The sequence below is a fragment of the Haliaeetus albicilla genome, chromosome 2 (assembly GCF_947461875.1).
Source record: "Haliaeetus albicilla chromosome 2, bHalAlb1.1, whole genome shotgun sequence".
In the NCBI taxonomy this organism is placed as follows: Eukaryota; Metazoa; Chordata; class Aves; order Accipitriformes; family Accipitridae; genus Haliaeetus; species Haliaeetus albicilla.
Genome location: NC_091484.1, coordinates 50,093,495 through 50,118,108, shown reverse-complemented (window position 1 = coordinate 50,118,108; position 24,614 = coordinate 50,093,495). Strand labels below are relative to the sequence as shown.

General features: G+C 40.6%; 1 protein-coding gene across 1 annotated transcript; it reads left to right on the top strand.

Annotated features, from left to right (window-relative positions):
- The first annotated feature begins 15,254 nt into the window (after positions 1-15,254).
- On the top strand, positions 15,255-24,394 carry LOC104311860 (wnt inhibitory factor 1). Its single transcript, XM_069774332.1, has 5 exons — positions 15,255-15,612; positions 18,494-18,589; positions 21,738-21,842; positions 22,258-22,353; positions 23,951-24,394. Exons 1-5 carry the CDS (start codon positions 15,360-15,362, stop codon positions 24,058-24,060), a joined length of 660 nt encoding a protein of 219 aa, XP_069630433.1. The 5' UTR covers positions 15,255-15,359; the 3' UTR covers positions 24,061-24,394.
- The last annotated feature ends 220 nt before the right edge of the window (positions 24,395-24,614 follow it).

Genomic DNA, 24,614 nt, shown 5'->3' with positions numbered 1-24,614 from the left:
GGTAGCCATAAACTACATCAGCCAAACCACACAACACAACCAAAACCATTATTCATTTATTTATTTGAATTCAACCAGACACACAAAATCCCACTGTTTCACCAATTTACATGTGTATAATTTTCTTGGACATCTTCTAGGATAGCTGATTCCCTTCAGGCTATGACAGCTGCTTATGTGGGTTAGGTTAAGGTACAGACCTATGGTCTGTAATGCTGATGAACCCTCTGCAAAATATCCTCCCGCTCTGCCACAGAGCTCTTGGTAAGGGCTCGGGGTGTTTCTAACCAGTTCTGCTCTCACTCCATGGCAGCCTCGTCTCCCCCAGCACGTTTCCCTCGCCTCCCGGTGAGAGCGTCACGGGTAACCATGTCAAAGCCTTATCACAGCCACGGGGGCAGTAAGTTAAAATGCTAGTGGCAGGCAATATAAATCCTGTTCTTTTGCAGTTAACGCTGGGAAACTCATTTCCCAATCTCATGTTTGCATGGTCCTTCCATTATATTGTGCCCAAAGAGCATTAATAAGGACAAGGTGTGCGTTGTGGTCTGCACTGTCTTGCCGATTGCATCATATTATGTACTGAGATACAGGAGCCCTCCCCTGCACAGGCAAGGAGCTGTAGCCATTTCACAGACACCATTGATGTTCAGGGTCAACACCTCAGTTTCTGCTGGCTTCCTAGACAGCAGAGAAGTGCTTCACTCATCAGTCAGGGGCAGCTCTCAGCCTCCTTCTTATTACCCTTCCCTCTTACCATTGGTACCGTGCACAAAAATGGTGCATTTTTCTGACTGAAACTTCACTGTATTGAAGGCTGTTTGCAACACAGCTGTGCCAGGGAGTTTCTAGGTCTTGCATTATTTCATGCCCAGCCCTAAACCTTTAGTTTACTTAACAGTGTGTCTTTTAGAAACAGGAGCAATCCTTGCAGCCAGATGCCTTGATTTTAAAGGCTACATGTATACCGCCTGTGTAACTAGGTAGAGGCTTTGCCTAGGAGTAATTTCAAGGCCTATATCAATATAAAATCAGATCTTGTTTGGCTTTATTCTATCTGCAAAAAGGACTCCAAAAGAGTCTTCTCAAAAGAAAATATTTAAGACCCCAAAAAATCACAGTAAAGGTAAGGTGCAAGGTTTTACTCATGATATTAATTAACAGCTGAAATAATCTGCCAAGAGAAAAGCAGATTTTTCCATCCCTTGCAGCATTATAGACAGGAACTTTTTAGGAAATAGGAAAACTTACCATCGTAGCTTTAAAATGATTTAACCTTTCCCCACTTCACCCCGTGATCCTCTTTGTTCAGCATGGCTTGTAATGAGCTTCTGCAGGCTTCAGTCAGAGGTGCTTGTTCAGAAGCACTTACCAACAATTTTTCCCTTGGTACCATCACGTGGAAATGCTCGAAGCACTGGGGCTCACTCTGGGTGTAAGTAAGTGGGGCTAAACCACCCACTTACAGATCAGGAGCGTGACTTCAGTTCTACAGCATGTACTTGTCACATGTTAAAAGTTAAGCCAAATTTTGCTGCATTTGCTTCGGAGTTGTTATATGGCCTTACCCTGGAAAGAGTAAGGTAAGTGCTGTTGATGCAAGGTTTCCTCTTGATGATGGTTGTTTTAGGCTGTGTCAGAGGTGACACCAAGGTTTCTTTCTTAACACTTAGCAGGACTGTACTCAAACTGAGGTCTACAACTCTTTCTCTTCAGATTTTGTTGGAACAAATAAGAAAACATTTTAAACTATATCCATTTTGTTTACAGTCTACATTAAATTACAGGCTCCTAGGTAAAAGTATTAGCCTGTCTGTGTTCTGTAAGACTCGTGCTGAGGTTCTCTGAGTTGCAGAGCAATAGAAAGCACAGTTAGAGCTTTACATAGAAATCAGTGTGAATTGGATATACGTGTGAACCCTCAGATGCCCACAATTTAGAGGGACATTTACTGCATTCAGAATGTATTCAAATTGCTTGTTTTTCCCAACTACCTTTGTTATAAACAAGTGCCACAATGTTTGGTTTTGTTTTCTCATTTCTGTGCTTTTTAGCAATTCTGAAACTGCTGGAGAGACAGGTTCATTTTCTTTTTTTAACAGTTATTATCTACACTGGTGACTTCCCCCCAGTAAAACATAGGACGAGTGATCAATGTTGTGAGTACTAATTTGTGTTCTTTTGTAAAGATTGCAACTATATCTGTGTTTCTTATATGTTAGGCTGCAGACTGTAAACCTGATTTTAGGAGCAAAGCATAAGTGGAGTATGTGTTACTGAGAGGACAGACTGGAAATTAAAAAGCTGTGATGGACAGTCCAGCGGTGTTTTCCTCCTGCATCTATTATCAAGTTAATAGCGGGTAAATCACAGGTCCCTCATTCTTCCACAAGCTTCCTTGTAGATGTCTTCCCTTTCCCAAATCATGTCAAACCATGGAGTCCCTCTCAAAGTTGTCATACTAATAAAGAAAATGTACTTTCAATGTTTTTCCTACTATCTAGTCTGAAATAGACAGACCAGGCAGAAATAGAATATTTTTAGCTAAAAAAGTGTGAGAGGAGAATATTGCCTGCAGTGGTATTAAAGCAAATATCCATATGGATGCTACACTTAATACAACTTATTCTAAACCATTCTCTAATAATCTGTTTATAGCACTTTCTCTCACACTTCTCATCATATTAAACTTTTAACTTGAGTATTTTATAAAACACTTCGCCATCTGAATGCTGAGCAATTCTTCCTTGACAACATGTGGAGTTAGTACTTTACACATCTAACCCAATATTGTGCTTGTGTATTTAAGATACAAATATAAAAGCACTTGACATATAACTAAACTGCTGGCTGCCATTCCACTGAATTAAAAGGCTTTTTTGGTCAGAGATGGATCAGAATTGGGTACTTCCTCTGTTTCCAAATCCTGCTGTGGTGACCTACTGGATAACAGTGAATCTGCTTGGCAAAGGTCATAGGGCAGATATCCCTACGGTGTGTTAGGGAGATGCTAGGACTGTAAAGCTACATCTAGACTAGGATATTAAAAGCATCCAGGTCCATTCACTGGTAGAGAGACCAACAGGCATGAGGTACCCTGCCCATGTAAACTGTCTTACCCTACAAAACAACTTGGTTAGGCACAAGCTGCCTGCTGGGAAAGGTACTCGAGGAGTTCAAACTCTGTAAGTGTCCTTAGGGGTGGCCTGGGACAGTGCTGGCTGGTATGGCCGAGAGCAAGGCAGATCATGCGAACAGCTTACCAACACAGAATTTACTGATTTCCCAGTAATAGCCCCTGGCACTGTTTAATGCAAAACTACATGTTTAACATGATTTTCATGCTGTTTTCATACTGGTTTTTGCTGTTTAGTTGTAGATTTTGTTCACCTCATCCCAAATTCACCTTGTCACCATTTGTGATTTGAATGATTAAAGGCGTTGCTTTCCCAAATAGAGTATGGAGAGGAAGGCTGGCTGGTCAGGGGGATTCATGGCTGAACACCGAGAGGTCTGGGCACGCTTTGTTGTTTGAACAGACCAGGAAATACTAGGATACTAAAGCCCCACCTGTAATATATACAGGTAACAAACAGTGCCAGAGCATCTTCTACTTGCACAGTTTGGAAATACAGTATACATGAAACAGTAAGGGGAATAATGAAGTAGGCCATATCATGGGTTTGTATAAGACAGACACTATTCTGTTGCCTCCATGCTTTGACTGCTTTCTATCCTGACTTCAGCTTTTTTTTTTCCTGTTTGGGGTTTTTTGTTTTCATTCCTTGTTAGAGGTTTACAATCCACCACCACTAGTTCATCAGCAAACTCCAGGTTAGCAAACTGTGATACCCAGAAAAGCACAAAAGACTTTTTCAGTAACCCGTATTTAGTGGAGGTTAAATAAACAAAATCTACAAAATTGTGATTTTTTTTTTTTTCTGGCAAATGGAAATAACACAGAGAGGAGTGAATTTCAGTGGGCTTTAGTTTTGGCTGATTCCAAGCAGATTAAATTAAACATTCATTCTTCTTCACAAAACCAAATTTTAAAAAATCTGCCAAGACTGTTTGCATCATTACTGTGCATATGTTAATATGGAATTGTATTTTGGAATTAAAGACGACAATCTAAGATGATCACAAAAAAAAATCATAATCATAAGGCCCAAGGCATATTTCTAGGTTGTATTTTTTGTCCATGTCAGATAGTATATTATATGCTGTTTGGATTTTGTACTTTGAAAATACCTCTTAATTATACTCTAGAAGTTTAATTGTTGCCAAGTAATTCTAGTATCTATATTGCTGGATGTGAACAGAACCTAAAGAAACTGAGGAATGTACTGACGATGAAGAATAATTATACTTCTTGCCAGCAAATAATTTAGTACATTTTGAAGAGGAAAAAAAAAACCTTGGGGGGGAAAGGCAGCTAGTCGCTATTAGCAAATAAATGGGAGGAAGTCATACTTCACAGGGAACTAGAATAACACAAATGACACAGTGAAGCACAAGCTAATAACTGCAGCCATTCTGCTGGGGGCAAGTAATTGAGAGACATGGGAAGCAGTTTTAGGAATACCAAAAAATACATCATTATTGGCTATTTGATGGGACATGTCAAAAAGTCACAGTCAGCTGAAAATTAAGACACATTTGTATACATGTATCTGTAGCAGCTTGGACAATACTCTACAGATGGAGAGCTAATGCTGAGGAATGACATATGCAAGGAAGACATTAAGGTATTTACACTCCATTTTAGCTCTGTTGTATACTTAAACTGTGAACAGCTTAGATGTGAAAACTCACCAAGACCCAGTGAGACAATGTGATGTACTATACGGGCTGTACAGATTGCTGGGTCATCTCCTTCTATTGCAAATCCATAATGGCCAATACTGAATGTGAGGATTGCAAAGGAGATGCAAATTCTTAGTCTCATAATAGCTCCATTCATTGCACTAGACTGTATTGTGCATTGACTTCCATGTCAGCTTACAGATAATAGTGGTGGAGGAAAAATAGCTATGAATATGGTGTTATTCCATGTAGGTGTTCTTAGCACTGAAAATAGGAAATAAAACTTTATTTTTCGAGACCACTATTAGATTATTTGTATTCTTATTATGAAATAGAAATATAACCCAAGCTTTTACAATTGTAATTTTTACAACTTGCCTTGTTTGGTACTACTTTAAAATCAGTCTTGCTTGGCTTTGACTATATGCCACTTATTTTACTTCCGTGACTAGCCTCATTGCCTTTGCAGCAATGAAAGTAACTCACAAAAATAATAGCCATAAGTACACCCAGGAACAGCAGCATTGGCCTGCTATTGGCCACTACCAAGGCAGTAATGCTGGTTTTGCACTGGGTAGACTCCAGTGGGATGATTTTTGTGTAGGCAAAATGATTGCTACCTGGCTTTGGCTGTGCTGCTTAAGAAGAGCTGGTGTCCTCCTTTTCTTCTCACAGACTGGGCTGGCAGGGAGCCACTGGTAGGTTGGGGTTTTTTTTATGGTGGGAAATGTTTCCTTCTTAGGGTTATTTGGCTTATCTAAGTTTTCACTATGAAAATTCCATGAAGGTTTAAACAAATAAAAGATATGAAAGACATTGCCAAAGCTTTGCCTTCTTTCTGAGGAACAACGCACTTTTCTTAAGAGGCTGATGTTACGCATTAGGAGTTTTAGTTTGTGCAGGGTGTTGGTGCTGGATGGCTCAGGGTGCTAAGGAGGCGTGCAGGGACCAGGTGTCCTTGGACCTGTTGGGATGGTGCAGATTCCCATCAGCCTCATCTTCTTTCAGCAGCGTAACAAAAATAACACTCTTAAGGGTGAGTCAAACATCACTGATGTTTCATATTGATTGCTGAGTGTAAAGGTCAGTATGAATCGTGCCTGGAACACTTGAATGCCACCCCTGAGCTGGCTGAGGAGGGAAGCACTGGCCCTTCATTTGTGATCTTCAGCCCATCTGCTCCTCTGAGTGCCATTAAAAAGGCAGTGAAATGGAGGATGTATGATTTGTAGAAAAGAGCATGACTGTTTTGACACCTTCTTCCTTGCAAATACATATTGATTTGCACTTGCAGGGCAGGCTTATTTTAAGGTGTCAGGGCAGTAGGATACCAAGTTTATCAAAGCGAGCAACCAACTTTAGAAGTTCTAGTAGACAGCAGAAAACAGAAGTTTCATCCTTTACTTCATAAGCCATGCAGTTTGTTTTAGCCCATAAACTAATACAGTATAAAGCACAAAAATATCAGCCCCAGAAAAATTAAGTCAAGCACCTTCTAACAATGATTTGTCTTAAAACAGGGTCTTGCAACCTACATTAACTCTGCAGTCTGTGTTAATAGGCCCCTATAATAACTTTGCAAAGCAACATTTGACATCCTCTACTGAAGTATTTTTGCCAACCTCTATAGTCAACCAATATAGGGTCATAAAACAGAACCACACGTCTCCAAGAATGAGCAAATATGTATAAGAGAGGAATGTCACACAATTGTTTATGGAGATAAGATACTTTTTGAAAGATTTTGCTGGTAAATATTATCAGTGCCATGTTTTTTACCAGTTGTCACTGTGGTGAAATAAAATTATGGATTAGAAATTATTTTTAGGTACGGAAACTGCTGCCACTGGGCATAATTCTAAAGAGGGGATGGAGGTATTATAATCTGACAGTATTAAATAAATTGTATTTATGCTGTTTCATTCCATTTTGCCTTAGAAAAATTGCTAAGACCCTTAATGAAAGTTTGACAAAAAAAATATGTTAAGGGGAAGGCCTGTTCTGGCGTTGTCTGGTTGTCTTGTTTAAGGCACAGGAGAGGCTAAGTAGTGCAGGACTGGAATTTTTCCGTCACTGAAATCAGTAAAAATGCAAGACTTCAACATTAATATTAACCATTGCAGAGGAAGAGACTGTCTTACAATCTGTTTGCATTATTGAGGCTGGTTTTCAGATTTCATTTTTTTAACTTCTGTTATTCTTTTCTCCTAAAATAAAACATAGTGCCTATGTCCAGTTTACCTATAAATCTTCAGCCAGCAACATTCAATTTGGAAGCAAAACCATCTTACACATAAGCAGTGTGAGCTGAAAGTCTAAAGTGCTAAGCATCTGGGCTTTTATTATGGTCATCTTCATCAAGTATACTCAGTTAAATTTATACAGTCAATGTTTTGTTTTCAATTGTATGAAACATTTTTGCTGAGCTTATTTCTACCATGTTTCAAGCCAGAGTGGTGTTTGCAGCAGCTCTGCACTCCACTGTTCAGCATCTAAGTCCTCTATATGTGATACAACATCCATTATACACCTATAGGTAGATTCAGCATATACAAGGTGATGTGATCATTTTGTGCCTGTGGGCACATTTCACCCAAGGACATCTGAGTTTTAAGTATCCTAATGGTTGACAATGAGGTGCAGAAAAAATATCTCTTTTATTTACATTGAATTACCAGTTGTGGTGGTCAGGACACCAGACTTTGATTACTGCCACCTTTGTCAGTGCTGGATTTAAACCAGCTTGGAATAATACAGGTGATAAAATGAGAAAGTGTGGATGTCCTCTATCCACACTTGAGATTCAAATATAACTTGTAATTGTTGTTTTGTAACAAGGAGAAGGAAGTTTTCCAGAAGAGCCACAGCCTAAGAAACTAGATTAGAAAAATGTCAAATGTTAAAATCACCTAAGGTAATGCAAGGGATTGCATTATTAATGCTTGCAGATGTGATGTCTAAATTAGCAGCTGGAGAGTCTTGTCTTGAAAGTCTGTTTTTCAGGATTTTTGGACTGGGACTGTGCTAGAATGTCAGGCCACCTCAGGGTCTGTTTTCATGAACATGTGTTTCAAGGTGTGCATGTATGTACGAACTTGCCATTTTACATTTATAAGAAGTTAAATTAAGGACAGTATTACCTACCCTAGGAACTCAAAAGATAGACACAAAAAAATACTAGTTAAAAAAAAATTTTTTTAAGAAGCTGGCAGAAGTTAAGAAGTTTATCTGCTTGATTTTTCTAGGATCATATTCTTAGCTCTTTTTCACAGCTTTTAAAATTATAACTGAGTATTAAAACTCCTCACAGGATTCCAGAATCTGAAGATTTAGGGGACAAAAAAAAAAAACAAACCCAAACTCACAAACTGTGAAAACCCTTCACAATTGGCAATACTGTCACTACACAAATATGACAGTTACTACTAAATACAACACGAAAAGTTTTCACAGTCAGTGCAGATGAAAGCATCTATCAGAGTTAGTGTCCATCAAGCGGTTGAGTTTAACTGGGAGCACAGCACATAAATGGCAGAAAGCTGAGCTGAGCCACTGGAGATTGCCTATTTAATAGGTTGTTTAGAGGTAGATGACAATGACAAAGATGCTGGGTTTTTTCTACAAATTTTAATTCAGTGTCAACCTGTTTGTTCTGTTGTCATGAAGGATTTAGGTTAGCAACTCTTACTTCTTAAGTTTCTTAGGCCCAGATTCCAGCTCTATTCAAATTAGAGGTGTGATCCCTCAACATGATTATACCTATGAAGTTAGGAAAGATGATGTCTACTGGTGGTTTTCAGATGAATGACAGAGTTCTTTAGAAATAAACTATTATCTGACTTCCTTCATTTCACATATTCATTTCCTGGCCAGACTTGCACAGATCGCATGAAGACATGTTTGCATTAGACATGCTGTCAGGATTTGAAATGCGAACCAAACAAATAATACCATGTATACTCCAGCATTGCTATTAGCTCTAAAAGTGAATTGCCTAACAACCTTCTGTTGCCTCACCATTTGTAAAGTGGTTCTGCTATTTAATTTTCCCTCAAGAATGCTGTGAAAATTAGCACAAGCAGGCAACATTTATAATGAACTTTAAACTCACTAAGTGCTGCTAAACTTCTGAGTACTATTTACCATTTACTTGAGCTACCACTTTCTTTGTTCAGAGGTAGATTTGATGTAATATAACTTAACAAACATAAAAATGATATGAAAAACATAGAACTATGTATTAAACCAATTTTTTAACCATCAGCTGCCAAACTACAGTCTTTTCTGTTGGTGGACAGTAAAGAACTGATTGTACTTTTTTTTTTTTTTTTTTTTTAATAAGGGAGCATTCAGAGTGCTGATGCTTTGAATGAATTCCAGCATGAGTAATTACATCCTACCATACCTAAATATCAATTAGATGTGATCTTTTTTTATTCGCTTCCTGTTCCACATTGCTGGGTTGTGTTGCTGTGCCCTGTTGAACAGTAGCTACATTCACCCTAAAGTTGGCAACATTTTTGTGGCAGACAAAGTGATATCTTTATGTCTCAAGGATGATTCTCTGAATGCTTCCACAGACACTGGTTTTGCTCTGAGGCAGCTTGAGTAGTGTTGCTTTGGCTTACAGCAGCGCAAGTCTGTGTAGGGATTATGATACAATAATAACTATATAAATATCAAATGATTAATAATATTTGATACTGTGGACAGTTGATGGATATAAAGCTGTATCCTGTGAGGCAGAGATTTAACTACTGGAACAATATAAAATTCACTACTCAATACTAAAAAACCCATATCTTAGAATTAGTATTTACCCTCTTGGGTATTTTCCTCAATGAATTGTGAATATGGACTTTTCACTTCAATTAATTTACAGAACATTAGGCCCCTGGTATTTATACTGTGCGCAGTGGTGTGATATCTGAGTTATAGTCAATAGTTATACCAAGTGCTATTCAATTATTCTTTTCATTGGATATTATGCCAAATTTCTTTGAGGGCAAAATATAAGACTCAGTGATGAAAAAAAAAATCATTTATTTATGAGGAACATAGTTGAGAGCCCATGAGTAGTGAGGAAATCAAATTATTTTCATTTGCTTGCAAGCCCACTTCAGCAACTCAGCAGAGTACAGTGCAGAAAGAAAAGAGGATGGGAAGAGAACTATTTCAGTTTGACTTTGTGGCATTGTGAGATACTGAGCCCTTTAAACTCCAGGCCAAATAAAAATTCAAGGTACCTGGTGCCTTATGATATCATGCCCTTTATTTGCTGGAATGTAGGGCCTGATACCACAGTGCTGAAGAAAATAAGGTTTCCAGATGGCTCTAAAGGAAGCTGGTTGTGATACTTAAAAGTGTCTCTCAGTCTTGCTTTATCTGGACTTTAGTCCTTAAGAGTAATTTTTGTATATGAATCACAGATTTGGTTTCCATTGATGGGTATCTGCTCAGCATCTTTCAGATGGTGCATCTATAGAATGGGGCTGACCTTAAGACCTATAGCATGAGCAGAAAATTCCTTAGTTATAGTGAGACTGGCCTCAGCTTTCAAAATTGAATTGGGTGATATTTGTGTAAACTTTTGATCCCTCCTTGTTGCAGCGACTAACCAAAGTTATCTGCAGTGTAAGAGTAGGACCTTGTTTTATAAAATTGCAATTTTGAAGTAACGCTTTATGTCTGTGAAATCAGATTAAGGGTCGGTCACTGGCCCACCCGCTTTGTAGAAATTGAAAGTTTCTTAGCTTAGACATCACCAAATGTTCCTGAAAGACAAAATCAGATCCAACAAGGAATTAAGGTTTCAGCTGAAAGCTGAGCTGTTTGCCAGGGAGTAAGACAAGCCTTGATCTTTTTGCTCAGTAATCTTTTAATGTGCAAAAGAAACATCGTTCCTTTCCTGTCAAGTAATTTATATCCAGGATTCAAAGGAGAGAGTAGTGACTGGGTGACCTTGGCTTGCATGAAACAGAACTTCAAACAGAGCTAAACTTTCTAATGAGCCTGGCCGGTCTTTTGACAATAGTCTTGCATTGCTTTGGGATACCCAGAGTCCCCAGGCACAGATTTATTCTGTGCCCGAATTGGAATTGCCTAGAAAAGGTGACAATCTGAGAGATTTATAACTAATTGCAATGATTAAAGTGTTAATTCTGAAGTATCTCGCTAACATATACCATTTTCACGTTTCTATCTAGTAAGCAAGATAAATCTGTGAACAAGGACTTCAATGCACATCAGTCATGTTGACTAAACATCACATATTGAGAGTTTGCTGCTATGTGAAGAAAATTACTTATTAGAATAATGGTTTTGAAAGTTGCATACAGGGCTGGCATCCTTCGGATTAATGTATTTGTTTCAGATAAATTCAAATAGGGTTTTATATTACGAAATCAGGACTAGGGGGACTAATGGAGACAATCTGTATGTGCAATCCACAGAGGCCCTTAATTTTGGACACCAACAAGAGATGTGCATGGCATTTGTGGATGAATGTATGTACACAGCCTGTACATATATAATATTTCTGCTCACCTAATTCACACATGGACATGTTTAAAAATAAACCCATATATCATTTTCCTTCTTTTAGCAGAATTATAGTGACTTTCATACATATTTCTCAAATGCCACTGTAGCCCAATTGCACTGGAAGACAGATCAGTATTCAAACTGTCAACAGAGAAGACTGATGTTGGTCATAAGTCCCTATTATCTGAAAGAGTTGACGTGGACTTGAGTTGGGATACAGCTTTGATCAATGCTATTTAACTGTATCGTTACCTGATGGGTCATCTATACATGGTAGAATGGAGATCAAATTATGCTGAAAAGTACGTATAAATGTGGGTGCTAATTGTGATGCTACACTGATAGCATGTTGGCTCTGGATGACGCGTTATGAGATGTACTTAAGTACAGCACCCAGTCCAGCTGTAACAGTGCAGCTATGATTGTGTCAGAGCTTGGAACCATACATACTGCACAGTGCTACGAAAGACGTTAGCTGTATAATGCACCTCCTAACATTACTTCCCACCCCAGTAAATCTACCTGATTAATGAGATACTGACATTTTATTGGATTAGTGCGCATCACCACTGCACAAGCACCCTCTACAATTTCATATCCTGATTTCTAGGCTTATCATTTTCTTACAAGTCACTACTTTTGAAAGCAGATTGTATTACAGCTGGCTGACTCATGAAATCCCATGGCACATGAAGATCTGAGCTTATGCTTCTTGAATATTTTTCATGTTGTAATGAAATAAAAGTCTTTGAAATAGGCAAGAGATACATGTGCACACTCTGGGATTCCCAGAAGTGGGGTATTCCCATAGGGTTGTGGGAGGGCCCAGTCCTTGTACCTGCTCTCCCTTACACGGAACAGAATCCCAAACTTCAGGTGAGCAGCCTTATTCCCACAATATATCACCGAGTACCTCAGCTCCAATTATAATGCACGTTTCATTTCTTCTCTGGACTGGACAGCAGTGCCCCTCAAGAGGCTATTACATATTGCTGTCTATGATACAGCTAGCCAGTATAGCAGAAGGATGTTAACACTCCTTCCTATACTGTTTATATAAGCAAAAAATGAGACTGTGAATGTCCTAATCCTAGAACTGCTTTATTTTGGTTTTAGTTTGAAACTAAGTACCAAATATAACCATTGCGATGTGAATGAATGAATGCGAATTCTCTTTGTCTAACTCTCTACTTAGCAACTCCATTAACCGCTGTCTTTTTATATATTTGTATATATATAAAATCAGATTGTGCTTCTAAGGCTAAAGCACGTTGGATGCCTGGAAGCATTTCTGTTTTCAGTGAGAACCTCTGTTAACATGACACAATCCCTTTAAAATGCAGACATGCACTCAGCAAATTTGATAAGCCCTGAGATGAATTTAGATGCACAAAGATGGTGAAGCAGCCTAACCCTTGCTACAGAAGATAATGTTTAAACAAATTTATTTCATTCAATGAAACACCTGGGCAAGCTTATTTAATATAGTCTTTGCATTTAATTATCTCTGCTGAAGGGGCACTTGCTATATTTCAAAATAGGATTCTTTTCCTTCATATTAATTATTTTAAGATCCTCAAAGGAAACATGGAGAGAAATAAAAAAAAGGGGGCTCTTAATTAACCTGAGCCACCAGAAGTCATCTTTTTGGAACAGGGAAGCTGGGATATGGGACTCAAAATAAATAGTACTTTAAAAATCAGACCCTCTACATGAATAATGAATAATAGCTGTTAAAGCCTGAAAAGAATTCTGTATGAATGAATTGTTGCTAGGCATTAATATCAGAAAGGCACACTTACACATTAAACTGTCTTATGGAGAAAAGACAAAAATAGAAAAAATAATACTGTGAAGAACTCAATAAGGTCAAAATTATTGGCAGAAGTCAAGGAAGTGTAAAATTATGATATACCCAATTATGATGAAAATTATGATGACAGACACCCCCGGGCCTGGCTGATGGCAGCCACTGGCCCTGGCCGCGCACAGGTAACCCGCTGGCTGTCACGGACACCCGGGTGGGGCTTCCACCTGCCGCGACATGGCGCGGGGGGCGGCGAGGCAGGGGGAGGCCGGCGCTGCGGTGGGGGTGAGGAGGAGGAGTAGAAAAGAACCGAGAGGGGAAAACAGAACAATATAGCCCAGAGTCACCATCTCAGTCCTTTTCTTTTCTCGTTTTGCTCTTGTGGGGTTGGCATAAAGCAAGCTATTCCTTTTGGGAAGAATTTATTCCTCAATATATTTCTGGAAAGCAATTTTACCACGAGTGCTCTCACTGCACAATCCAATTACCCTCATACTTGCAAGAGGGAATACTGTATACAAAAGCAGGAGACCCTGTTCTCTCCACCACAACTGCAATATGAACAGGGCTTGGATGTTTTTATTCAAGATAGCAAATTAACAGACCATGGCAAGTTATGCATGAGTAATTAGATCCCTGCTTTTTTTTCAGCATCAGTACTACATGAAAGGATATTTGCAACATGGGTTTGCACAGGATGAATGTAATTGTATGTGTGTATCATCTAAAAGTTGCTTTGGTTGCCTAGGCACAAGCAAGGTGGGAATTATGCCTGTTTCAGGCAATTATTTAGTATTGCACTTCTAGGCTTCTCTTCTTTAATCATTTAACATGTTACTTTGCTCCTTGAAAGGCTAAATACAGTCTTGCAAAGATCACCTTAGATGTGGCTTAACCTTTGCAAGAAGCCAGACAGCACCTCATGCTACAGATTTGCCTTGTATTCTACTCCCTCCAGGAACGGTATGTTCCACTCTGTAGGTGTGAAAAGGGATCAAAGCCAGTTTTCCAGCAGAAGTACTTTTGCCTTTTATTCTATCATGCAATTACACAAGTTTTAATTTCCAAAGTGAATGCAGTTACCAGATGATCTAGACAACAAATTAAGCTGTTTTATGCCACTCACAAAACTAATTCAAAGTGTACTCTCACTGTTGAAGACAGACTTGTTTTTTCCTTAGTTTTTCAAAAGGCATGAAGTTTATTTCGCTTTTCAGTAGATGCTTTGTATAGGTGCTTATACTAACCTTTTATCACTATTGGTCAAACTCATCTGAAAAAATTCCCTTGGGCTCAGTCTTGGCATTGAAAGTGTGCTTTCTCTGGCAAATATCTAAAATGGTAGGAAATGCTTGTGAAAGATGGTAAATAATGAAGGGGAAAATGTTTTCTGGTCATCTGTGTTTCTGTTCTCACAACTGAAGGTATTTTCACAACTGAACTGAAATAAATTGCCATTTAGTTTGTCACAGAATTATATTCAAGCCATTCTCAGAGAAGGCACGCTGGATGAGGCAGCGGCATGAAACCCATATTCCTCCCGTTTTCCCATCCGCAGAGTGGCAGTGAGTTCAGTACGTCAGTCCTCTCTCCCAAATCACCCTTCGAATATCGTGCCACGATATTCGCATCGTATGGCGACTTGAAAGCGAACAGAAACGTGGAAGTCTGTAAGGTCGCAAAGAGGGATGGAGGGAGGTCAGTCTTTCTGTGCCACCCTGGGAAGGGGTGGAAGGGCCAAAAGGCAGCAGGGCCCGCGGCTAGGCTTCGTGCTCAGGCGGACTCCTTGGCCTACCTCAGTTAAGTCCTGAGCACTGCCTACCTCGTGGCTGGTCCCCGGCCTGGGCAGGCTCTGGGCCGGGCTGCGGCCTGCAGACCCCCCCGGGCCCGGCTGACGGCAGCCACTGCGGCGGCAGGGGGCAGCCCCGGCCCCGGCCGCGCACGGGTAACCCGCTGGCTGTCACGGGCACCCGGGTGGGGCTTCCACCTGCCGCGACATGGCGCGGGGGCGGCGAGGCGGGGGCAGGCCGGCGCTGCGGTGGGGGTGAGGAGGAGGAGGAGGAGGAGTAGAAAAGAACCGAGAGGGGAAAAGCGAGGGGGGGTGAAAGGGGAGTGAGCGGAGAGGAGGCGGCCGCGGGCAGCGTAGCGGGACGGCGGCGAGCTGCCCGAGCCAGCGGCTGCCGGCGGGCGAGGCGCACGGGCCATGGCACGGCGGGACGGCGGCGGCGGCGGCGGCGGCGGCGGCGGGGGGGTGCCGCGCCTGCTGCTCTGGCTGGCGCTGTGGGGACTGTGGCGCGGCGGCGACGCGGGCGCCCTGCCCGCCCGCGGGGAGGCCCGGCCCTTCGGCGCGGGCCCGCCGGCGGCCTGCAGCCCGCGCTGCCAGCACGGCGGGCTCTGCCTCGGCAACGGCACCTGCCTCTGCTCCAAGGGCTACGAGGGCGAGCTCTGCCAGCACGGTAACGGCCCGGCCTCGCGCTGCGGGAGGGGCGCTCGGACGTGCCGGCGGGCGGGAAGGTGGCGGCGGGCTGCGGGGCGGCCCCCCGGCGGGGAGCCGCTGCGGGGCGGCGGCGGAAGAACGGCGGGCGGGGAGAGGCCGCTCCGCCCCTCGCGTCGCCGTGGGGGAAAGGTGAGAAGCGCCGCGGGCAGGGCGGCCGCCGGCCCCGGGCCGGAGAGCCCGGCGGCGGGGCGGCCCGCCCCGCCGTGCGTCGCCTGCCCGGGGCTGTAGGGAGCTCTTCGTTGGCGGTGGTCCCTGGGGACGCGTCTCGGCCTGAACAGGGCTGGGCACAGGTACCTGTGTTAGCTCTCTGACCTGTCAGCCTTCCCGTAAGTAATCCCCCCGGGAAGGTCTGAAGAGCTGGGTTCGGATCTGGTGTGCGAGGCTGGCGGTTAGATGCCAGGGAGGACGTAAGTAAGGCGCGGTGGGAGAAGAGGGGTAAAGACACCCGGGTTCTGGTGAGGCGAGGCAATGATAGCAAGCTGACAGAGCACAACCAAGAGCCCGCTCCTCTATGAAGACGCTGACGTAGGTGAGCAGATCCAGCCGTCGGAAAAGGCGATATTGTCAGTAGATAGCGTTTTACCACTTGAGCACTGGGTAAACGACCACTTACTGGACAGGCTTCTGCATCGACTTATCATTTTCACTGTGCATGTTTAAATACTTGCCTGAGTAAGGAATGATGCTTTTAGAGGCTTGACGGCTTTCCAAGCCTCAGCAATGTTAAACTGGTATTTCTAGGTGCGATTAGTGATAATAGTGCTAACAGAAAGATCAAAAAAGTGTGTAGAAATTAGGACTTGTAAAAATACCGGAATTTACTTCTTAGATGTTACCTGACCCACAGAGTCATTTGTACATCCCATTTCCGTGGTAGGAGGCGTAAAGCTAGGGTGAACCGGAGTCTGTTCCTGTTGGTTTCCAAGGGGAGACAGTATTTTTGAAAATGTCACCCAATATGCAAAAGTAAACACTGAGGAGAAGAGTTTTAGTTTAAACCCTGTTTAATATAACGCACCTGATTTCTAATTCCTTTCTTCAAAAGTTTAACTGCAGAGCATTGTGGCCATTAATTGGTAAAAATCACTGAATATCAGCAATTCTTTTCTTCACATGTTGTCCTGTTTGAAGAGGTGATATAATTTATACAATATTTGTTCTAGTTCTGAATGCCCTTCATTTAAAATGTTTTTTTTTTTTTAAACTCTTAAATGGGATGCTGAAAATTTCATTCAGCACTGTAATCATTCATGGAGCGTTGTTTTATTTAGAAGCTAAGGCTAGCAGGTGGTAGCTGATGTATAGCTAATGCACTGCGTAGTGGGGATGAATAGCTATGCTGTATACATTGTTCCAAACTACTGTTGGATCCTACACATTTTGGGGTTTAGGGGAGATGTGAAGGATTGTTGGAAATGCAGATCTGTTTTTCAACTACAGAGGTGAACTGTCTGGAATTGTTAAGGGAACCACTGAATGCTTGTTCTGATAAGCTCATCAATGTAGAAAAAAAAAATTGGATAAATTAAGCTTTATCCCTTGTTCTGTCAAGAAAACTGAACTGAAAACTATGTGAAATAACACAGAAATAGAGTTTTTTCTTAAATTAAGAGCTCTTGTATGGTATTTCCAATGAGCTGAAAGCACCTGGTGAAAATGTTATGCAGAGCTGAGTGCTGAATGGTTCTTTCATACATGGCTGTGTCCTTTATTTGCATGCAAATACTCATTCTGCAGATACTAATGCGAAGAATCCTCTATTCTTCAGTTGGGTTGCTTGAGAGTCCTGTAAGTATACGAGGGAAAAATCAGCGTGGTGTTACTTGCTGCTCATCTTTTCCCTTCCCTCTGTTTCAAGACTTCTTGCCCATCCAGTCAAAGGATAAAGCACTGTGGTGTAGAGAACTCATCTCACACCTGCAGTTAGTTCAGATGAGACTCTCTGAAACACATGGGTTCCTAAAATCTGTGCGTGAATAAACAAATGTTTTCTCAGACACCAGTGCTGATTGAGGAATGATTTATGAGTAGCAAGGAGGCCTATGTGATAGGTAATTTATTTTCAATCTGACTGGACTTGCTCAGAATTTTGCAAAATGAAGATTTTAATTTGTGCCTTATCCAACCTGTTGGCAATGAAAAGGTTGCAGAATCTGTGATGATCATAGATGCTTTTCTCCCAACAGATAATTACAGTTATGACAAAAGTTACATTTATCTCAGATGATTTCTAAACAAACACTGTACATTTCAGAAAGGTCTCTGAGAGGCAAGCTGAGGCAAAAAAAAGAGTGGAGGAGAAGGAAATGCTGACTTCTGGAAACATTCTAGAGAAGAGGTATGAGGAAATGAGCATGTAGTTTTTCTGAAGAGGTGTGTAGGAATCCAGTAAACAGTGAACAGTGAAAACATATTTCATCATAAGAATCAGAAGATGCCCCTGAAGTTGCAGCATTTTTTATTAAATCATTTCTTCCTATCAGCTCTTTTCTCACCTGTCATTTCTTGACTTCAATTATCAAAAGCTTCTTTGGCAGTCCAGCTGTGTTCCTTTGTTCCTTTTTAATATGGCTCTTTCTTCTGCGTGTTCTGTCTAGGGTCCAAAAGCTTCCTTAGTTTTGAGTGTTTAAAAGCTTAAAATGGTGGAGTGCTCTCTGTGCAGGGAAACTGTTTCACCTGATCGGCAATGTAGGATGGCAGGGTAAATATATCTTAGGAAATGTGAAGACAAACTGAGTACTCAGAGACTAAACCAACACAAATTTCTTATGTACTTAAGTAGTAATTTTGGTAAGCTTTACCAATATTTATCCAAGCTTTGTTTGTTGTCTGTCTTACAGCAACATGTTATCCAAAATGCAAAAATGGTGGGGAGTGCCTCAGACCTGGAAAATGCAGATGTCCACCTGGCTATGGGGGTAGATACTGTCATAAAGGTGAGTAAGACCCTAACAAGTGACAGCTTGGAAATACAAGGAGTTTGAAAACAGTCAAAATTAATTTGGGACTCCTCAAGTCCAGGATCTAATGCACTTTGAAATAATGACCTTAATTCCTTAGACCTCTGACCTTACTGTCAAAAAATGCATGGCCTAGAGGATCTGCATGCTTGAAGAAGAATGGGGTGGAGTATATGTACTGAAATGTGTTGTGAGAGTCTGAGAAAATTTTGTCCTTTGAAAAATATCTTGTTTATGTGTTACGTAAATATTCTGGTTAGCTCTATAACAGACTCTTTCTAAATAATTTAATGAGATGACTTGTATAGATACATATTTCTGTATTAAGTGGTTGAAACTTTTGTGTAGTATCTGCAAGACGGTAATATTGAGGTCAAGTCACTAAAGATATGCATGGCAATGTATTGTTGATAGGTGATGGGAGATGACAGAGATCATGAGTAGCAAAGACCGATTTTTATGGTTTTGTGAAGCCTATTGAATGTATGGATGGATTGGAAAAGGCAATCCAAGAAAATATTGCTATATTGTTATGAACTGATCAGACTACTGAGGATGACTTGAGTTCTGGGATAAAAGGGGAAGCAAATTTGAAATAGTTTGAGGGGGAAATGATGTAGTATGTAAGATATCCCCAGAGAGTGAAGGAAAAGAAAGCATTGTTTTCCTTTCAGAAGAAAAGCCTCAACCTGGCACTTTTAAGTTTTTCTATAACTTCTTTTTGGAAAGACACTGGTAGATTAGTTGGCAGTTGTCACTGTGTTGAGAACTTAATAAGCATTCTGTCTGACTGTGGTCACAGCAGCTGGCAACACCTCACAGAATTCTCTATTTATGCTTGATGTTTATTCTGAGGGCATTTTCTTTATTTCCTTCAAATGTGAAATAGCTACAAGAGTTTACTTGGAGTGTGACTTAATGGGTACTTGGGGAAGGAACTCAGCTAGCTTCTGCAGCTCTCTGGAGTCTTGTTGTTGTTGGGTTGTCTGGGTTTGAGGTTTTTTTGTTTGTTTGTTTGTTTTATTTTTTTAATAAAGCTGTATTTGGTATTTTATGAAGAAAGCATGACCTGAGTGTACCTAACATGGTAACATCTAAGTTTGCAGCAGCTTAAACTGTAGCTCTAGGATGTTAACGATACTGAATGGGAATTCAACTGCCAGTGATAATAATCTCATATCAAAATTGTTAACTATAATATTAATAAAAAAGATGAAGTGTCTTCTAATGAAGATCTGTATAACACGGTACTGTTGTGTAATGCATTGGGAAATAACTATTCATTCTGAGTAGACATAACAATGTTGAGAGCTATGTGGTAAACTGGAGCATGGTCAGCTTCATCTTCCAGCAAAAGGATTTTTTTTAAATTTTTTTTTTTTAATTTCTTAAAAGCTAACTGGAAGTGTAGGTTTGTGGGGTCTTGACAGGGACCCCACAAGAAAGGGGAACTTGACATTCTCAGAAGAGCCTAAATCAGAAGCAACATGAGAAGTACTACTTAAATAGAAAAAGCAGAATGAGGATTTGGTTTATGCTAATACTACAGTCTAGACTTGGATTTGTATCTGAGTAAAAGTCCTACTTGCATTTGTTATCATGTTATCCATGTAAGGTGAAGGATGTGCTTGTGCTCACCTTTAAGGTGGAGTACTGTGGCATATGGAGCCTGGATGTACAAACTTGCATTGTGGTGCAATATGCTATTACAGAATCGCACAGAATCACAAAACTGTTGAGGTTGGAAGGGACCTCTGGTGGTCATCTTATGTAACTCCCCTGCTCAAGCAGGGCCACCTAGAGCCAGTTGCCAAGGTCCCTGTACAGATGGCTTCTGAGTATCTCCAAGGAAGGAGACTCCACGACTTCTCAGGGCAATCTGTGCTAGTGCTTGGTCACCCTCACTGTGAAGCCATGCTGACTATTCCTGATGATTTGCTTGTCTTGAATGTGTGTGGAAATGGTTTCCAGGATCAGTTGTTCCACTACCTTACCAGGGATTGAGGTGAGACTAACCAGCCTGTAGTTCCTTGGGTCCTCTTGCCCTTCTTGAAGATTGGAGTGATATTTGCTTTCCTCCAGTCTTCAGGCACTTGTCCCTGTCACCATGATCGATCAAATACAATCAATATTAAATACATTAACTTATACTGTGTGACAAAGAAATATGCAAACATGCTTTGAAGCCCTTTTCTAGTTGTGCTGGAGTTGACTTGTGTGTCCTTGCATGTTCAGCATTTGCGCCAAAAATCTGTTAGCTGAAATCATGCTCAAAACTTGTGGTAGAACAGAGATTTGGACTTCTTTCTACCAAGTATCAAGCAGACATTCCAACTGTCTATTGTTATAATGACGGATAGTTGTTTCTCCTCAATACAGTGAAGGTGGTGTATACATTTACATTCATGCTTGTGAAAGGATGCATTTGGTTGTAGAGAACATGATTATGCCGTATTTCAAAGATGGTGCACACCACAGTTGACACCAATCATGTCTGGCATAAATAATGCTTCATTAATGAGGCCTTCAGGGCTTTGACATGTAGAATGATTCTGGAATGAGGAGGCTGACTTAGATGGTTGGCCTTTGGGAAAGCACCACTCGACTATAGTCATATGTTCATTTGTCAAAGTAATATCCCCTTTTCTTCTTCCTCTTGTTATGTGTAGGTCCTGTCAGGTAAGGAAATATGTGAATCCTCGACCACATGTTACTGCCTTACCAGCTGTGATTTGGCAAGATTGATAAGAATATGCATGTTAGTAGTTACTGTGGTGTAGCTGATGAACAGTGGTGTAGCTGATGAACAGTTGGTTCACAGTTGGGGAGGGGAGGAGCTGTGCCATAGCAATAATCAAGTTTGTTTGTTGGTACTCTCAGGCTAAATGGTCAGCAAGCTTTTAAGCACATGCTAAATTTTAACTGCATTTTGAGTTGGCATTTGCAGACGTGGTTCTGTCATCTTCACTCACTCATAGAACTGTGCCTTGCTCTGAATAGTTGACATTTTAGTCTTTGCAGATGTGATAAAACAAGTAGTTGATGGTAGACCAGCTGTTTAAAGGTAATTATTTGAAGTCCTATGCTGCTTCTGAAATGTAATGTGTATGCTGTTCTTCCGCAGTAAGCTGTGAAGGAGGCTGTCAAAATGGTGGGGAATGCATCTCTGTCAATGGAGTTGTGAAGTGCCTTTGTGCTTCTGGTTGGACAGGATCAAGATGCCAAGAAGGTGGGTATCTACTACATTCATGAAAATACTTATATTGATTAAAAATACAACTGCAGTAAAGAAAACATTTTAAAAGTATTAAGAAACTAATAACTATGGAAATGTCATTGCATTACTACCAAAATGAAGGACCTGCATTATTGGTACATACTCAGATAAAATAGTGTCAAATTATTTTGCATTAAAGTGTACATCTGTTAACATTTAAACCAAAATTCTTAACACAGTACATAAATATTTTTTTCCATTTCCATGGTCCTGGAAATGCCTTTAGAGTTATACCAGTTGATCATCTGGCCTGGAAGAAAATGTGTTTTGCCATTTTGATTTGTATCATCCTGAATCTTTCATTCTGTCAGGATTCTTTTATATCAGTTTTATAAATCCTGCTGACTTACCCATTCTTTTCCACTAGCAATTTGTCCTCAAGGTTGTCGGAATAATGGAGCTTGTGTGGCTCCTGGGATTTGTAGCTGTCCAGCTGGATGGGTCGGTGGAGCATGTCACTTAGGTAAATGACTTCTGACATTTTTTGTTTATCCTTTTCTCTACTTGTTTGATTTACCAATATAGTGCTCAAATCTTCAGTGCTGAACAAAGCTGCTGGGAAAGTATCTTAGAATAATAAACGAGAGCTGCTTCTGCATACTGGGGATCTTACAAGTATGCATAAGGAGTAGATGGCTTTTCAATTTGGTCAGAAAGCAGAACTTTTCCACTTTAAGTAAATTCAGATTCAGATTTTGGTTGTCACCAAATTCATTGATCAGTATGTCTTGTCAGTATTTCTGAAATATTTTCTATAAACCGAGACCCCAGTATAAAGAACTGAAAATGGTCATTACAGAAACACTATCACTACTGATGTGGGTTAGAAGCTTCATTAAATTTTATGGACATGGAAAATTGAAACTTGCTTCTCACTTTGAGGATAAGTTGGCAGAATCAACTCCAGGTGCTCTTAAAAGAGTAAGAGGAAGCCGGCTCTAATCAAGATCAGTCCTGACTGACCCTCTTGCTGAATAACCACTTGCATTTTCCCAAATTTTGATTCACAAAAGCAGATGATTATAAAAACTTTAATCTACCCTTCTCTGGCAGGGCCTTGTATGCTCATAACAGCACTGTCCTGATGCTAAAAGGCAATAATCCTGAGACTGTAAAAAGATTTTTGTTTGCTCTCTGGGAGACTGAGAGAAAGCTCATTTAAATGTTGCTTTTGAACTGGATGTCATGGGTGCAAGGTCTCTGGATTAAGTTCTCCACATTTGAAATTTTTGTGTGGCTGTGGGAGTCCAAATCAGGTAGTGTTAGTTCTTCTGCAATATATATATAGTCAAGCAAACATTAACAAATAATACTTTAACATTCCCATTTGACCAGCAAAATGCTTATCCTTTTTATTAATCAGTGTATCGAGACAGAGGGTGATATGAAGAGCTAAGTATGGGAGATGCAGAGAACTTACAAAATGCTTAGCTCCATTCCCTGCACCAGCAATAATGGCAGAAGTGTTCAGGTTCTTAATGTCAAAATAATCACTGTTCCTGAACTAACTAGATCTGCATCCAGTTTGACTTCTGTTGGTGCAGATGTTCATGAGCAAATTGCAGCCCCTGGCTTGTTAACTGAATGGGTGTGTAGTAGCTAGGGGACAACTAAAGCTGTGCCTGCGCAGTCCTCCTCTGCCCTTCTTGTAGGGGAACGAAGGGCACTGTGTGAGCAAAAGCTAGTATGTGGCATTTCCTCATGGATGTGGATCCAAGAACCAGCTTCAATAAGTTTCAGCAGGAATTTTTATTGTTCCCTCACTTTCATGGAGGCATCCATCTCAAAAATAGCCTGTGCCTTAAAGAACAACAGAAATGATAGTATTTTAAAAGGGGAATAGAGCACGAATAAGACTAGACATACTGGGGCTGTATTCCAGTGAAGGCCATGATGCCATAAATTGAGAAGCTGTGCTTTTCAGTTCTTCCATTATGCTTTTATTTATACTGTCCCAGTGCGGTCACCAGGGAACAATTCTGCTAGCACAGTGAGACAAAGAAGAAAAATTATCCTGTGTTGGGCTGAAGACATACTATGTATCTGGTGTCTCATTTCAGCTGTATGTAAACTACCTTGTCAACATGGAGGAAAATGCATAGCTCCAAATGTGTGCAGATGTCGACTGCCGTACTCTGGTCTACAGTGTACAAAGAAAAGGAAGGAATGAAGCAACTTCAGCAAAGATAAGCTGCATTTTCGTCATGTAACTCTTCATACAGAGATGAAGTCTGCAGCAGTGGGGGACCTTAAAACAAACACAGTAACTAATTGATTTCAGATAGCTTTCTGTCTTCAGTATATTAAGTAAACGCTTTTCTGTATGAAAGAAAAGTATTGCTGATTGTAACAAAGCTGTTAATAAGTATCCAAGCGCATGTAGTGTATGGCACACATTTTCTTCTGTTCTCATTTTTTCTTTGTAAGCAGAAGTATTATGTCTTGGTTGATACAGCTGACCTTGAAATAAAATTTACTCTTCAAATAAAGTACTTCAGAATAGATCTATGCTCTTCTTTTTGATTTTTTTTCCCCTTTGACTAGAATTATTGTATTATATTAATGATGTGTTTTTAAAAAGTACATGAAACAAAATGTCCTTAAATCAGATCATCAGAAGTGGATGTTAGTTTAAGTATAATTTACCTTCAATAAGATCACACAGTTGCAAGAGGAAACTTGCAGAGTTCGCATCTTTCTGGAACGTCAGTAAACTGCAAAGCA

Bases quoted from the DNA above. Each gene is read 5' to 3' on its own strand.
- LOC104311860 (XM_069774332.1), top strand. From the start codon at position 15,360: ATGGCACGGCGGGACGGCGGCGGCGGCGGCGGCGGCGGCGGCGGGGGG. The intron at 15,613-18,493 runs GTAACGGCCCGG...TCTGTCTTACAG, and splicing joins GGGCGAGCTCTGCCAGCACG to CAACATGTTATCCAAAATGC. The intron at 22,354-23,950 runs GTAAATGACTTC...GTCTCATTTCAG, and splicing joins CGGTGGAGCATGTCACTTAG to CTGTATGTAAACTACCTTGT.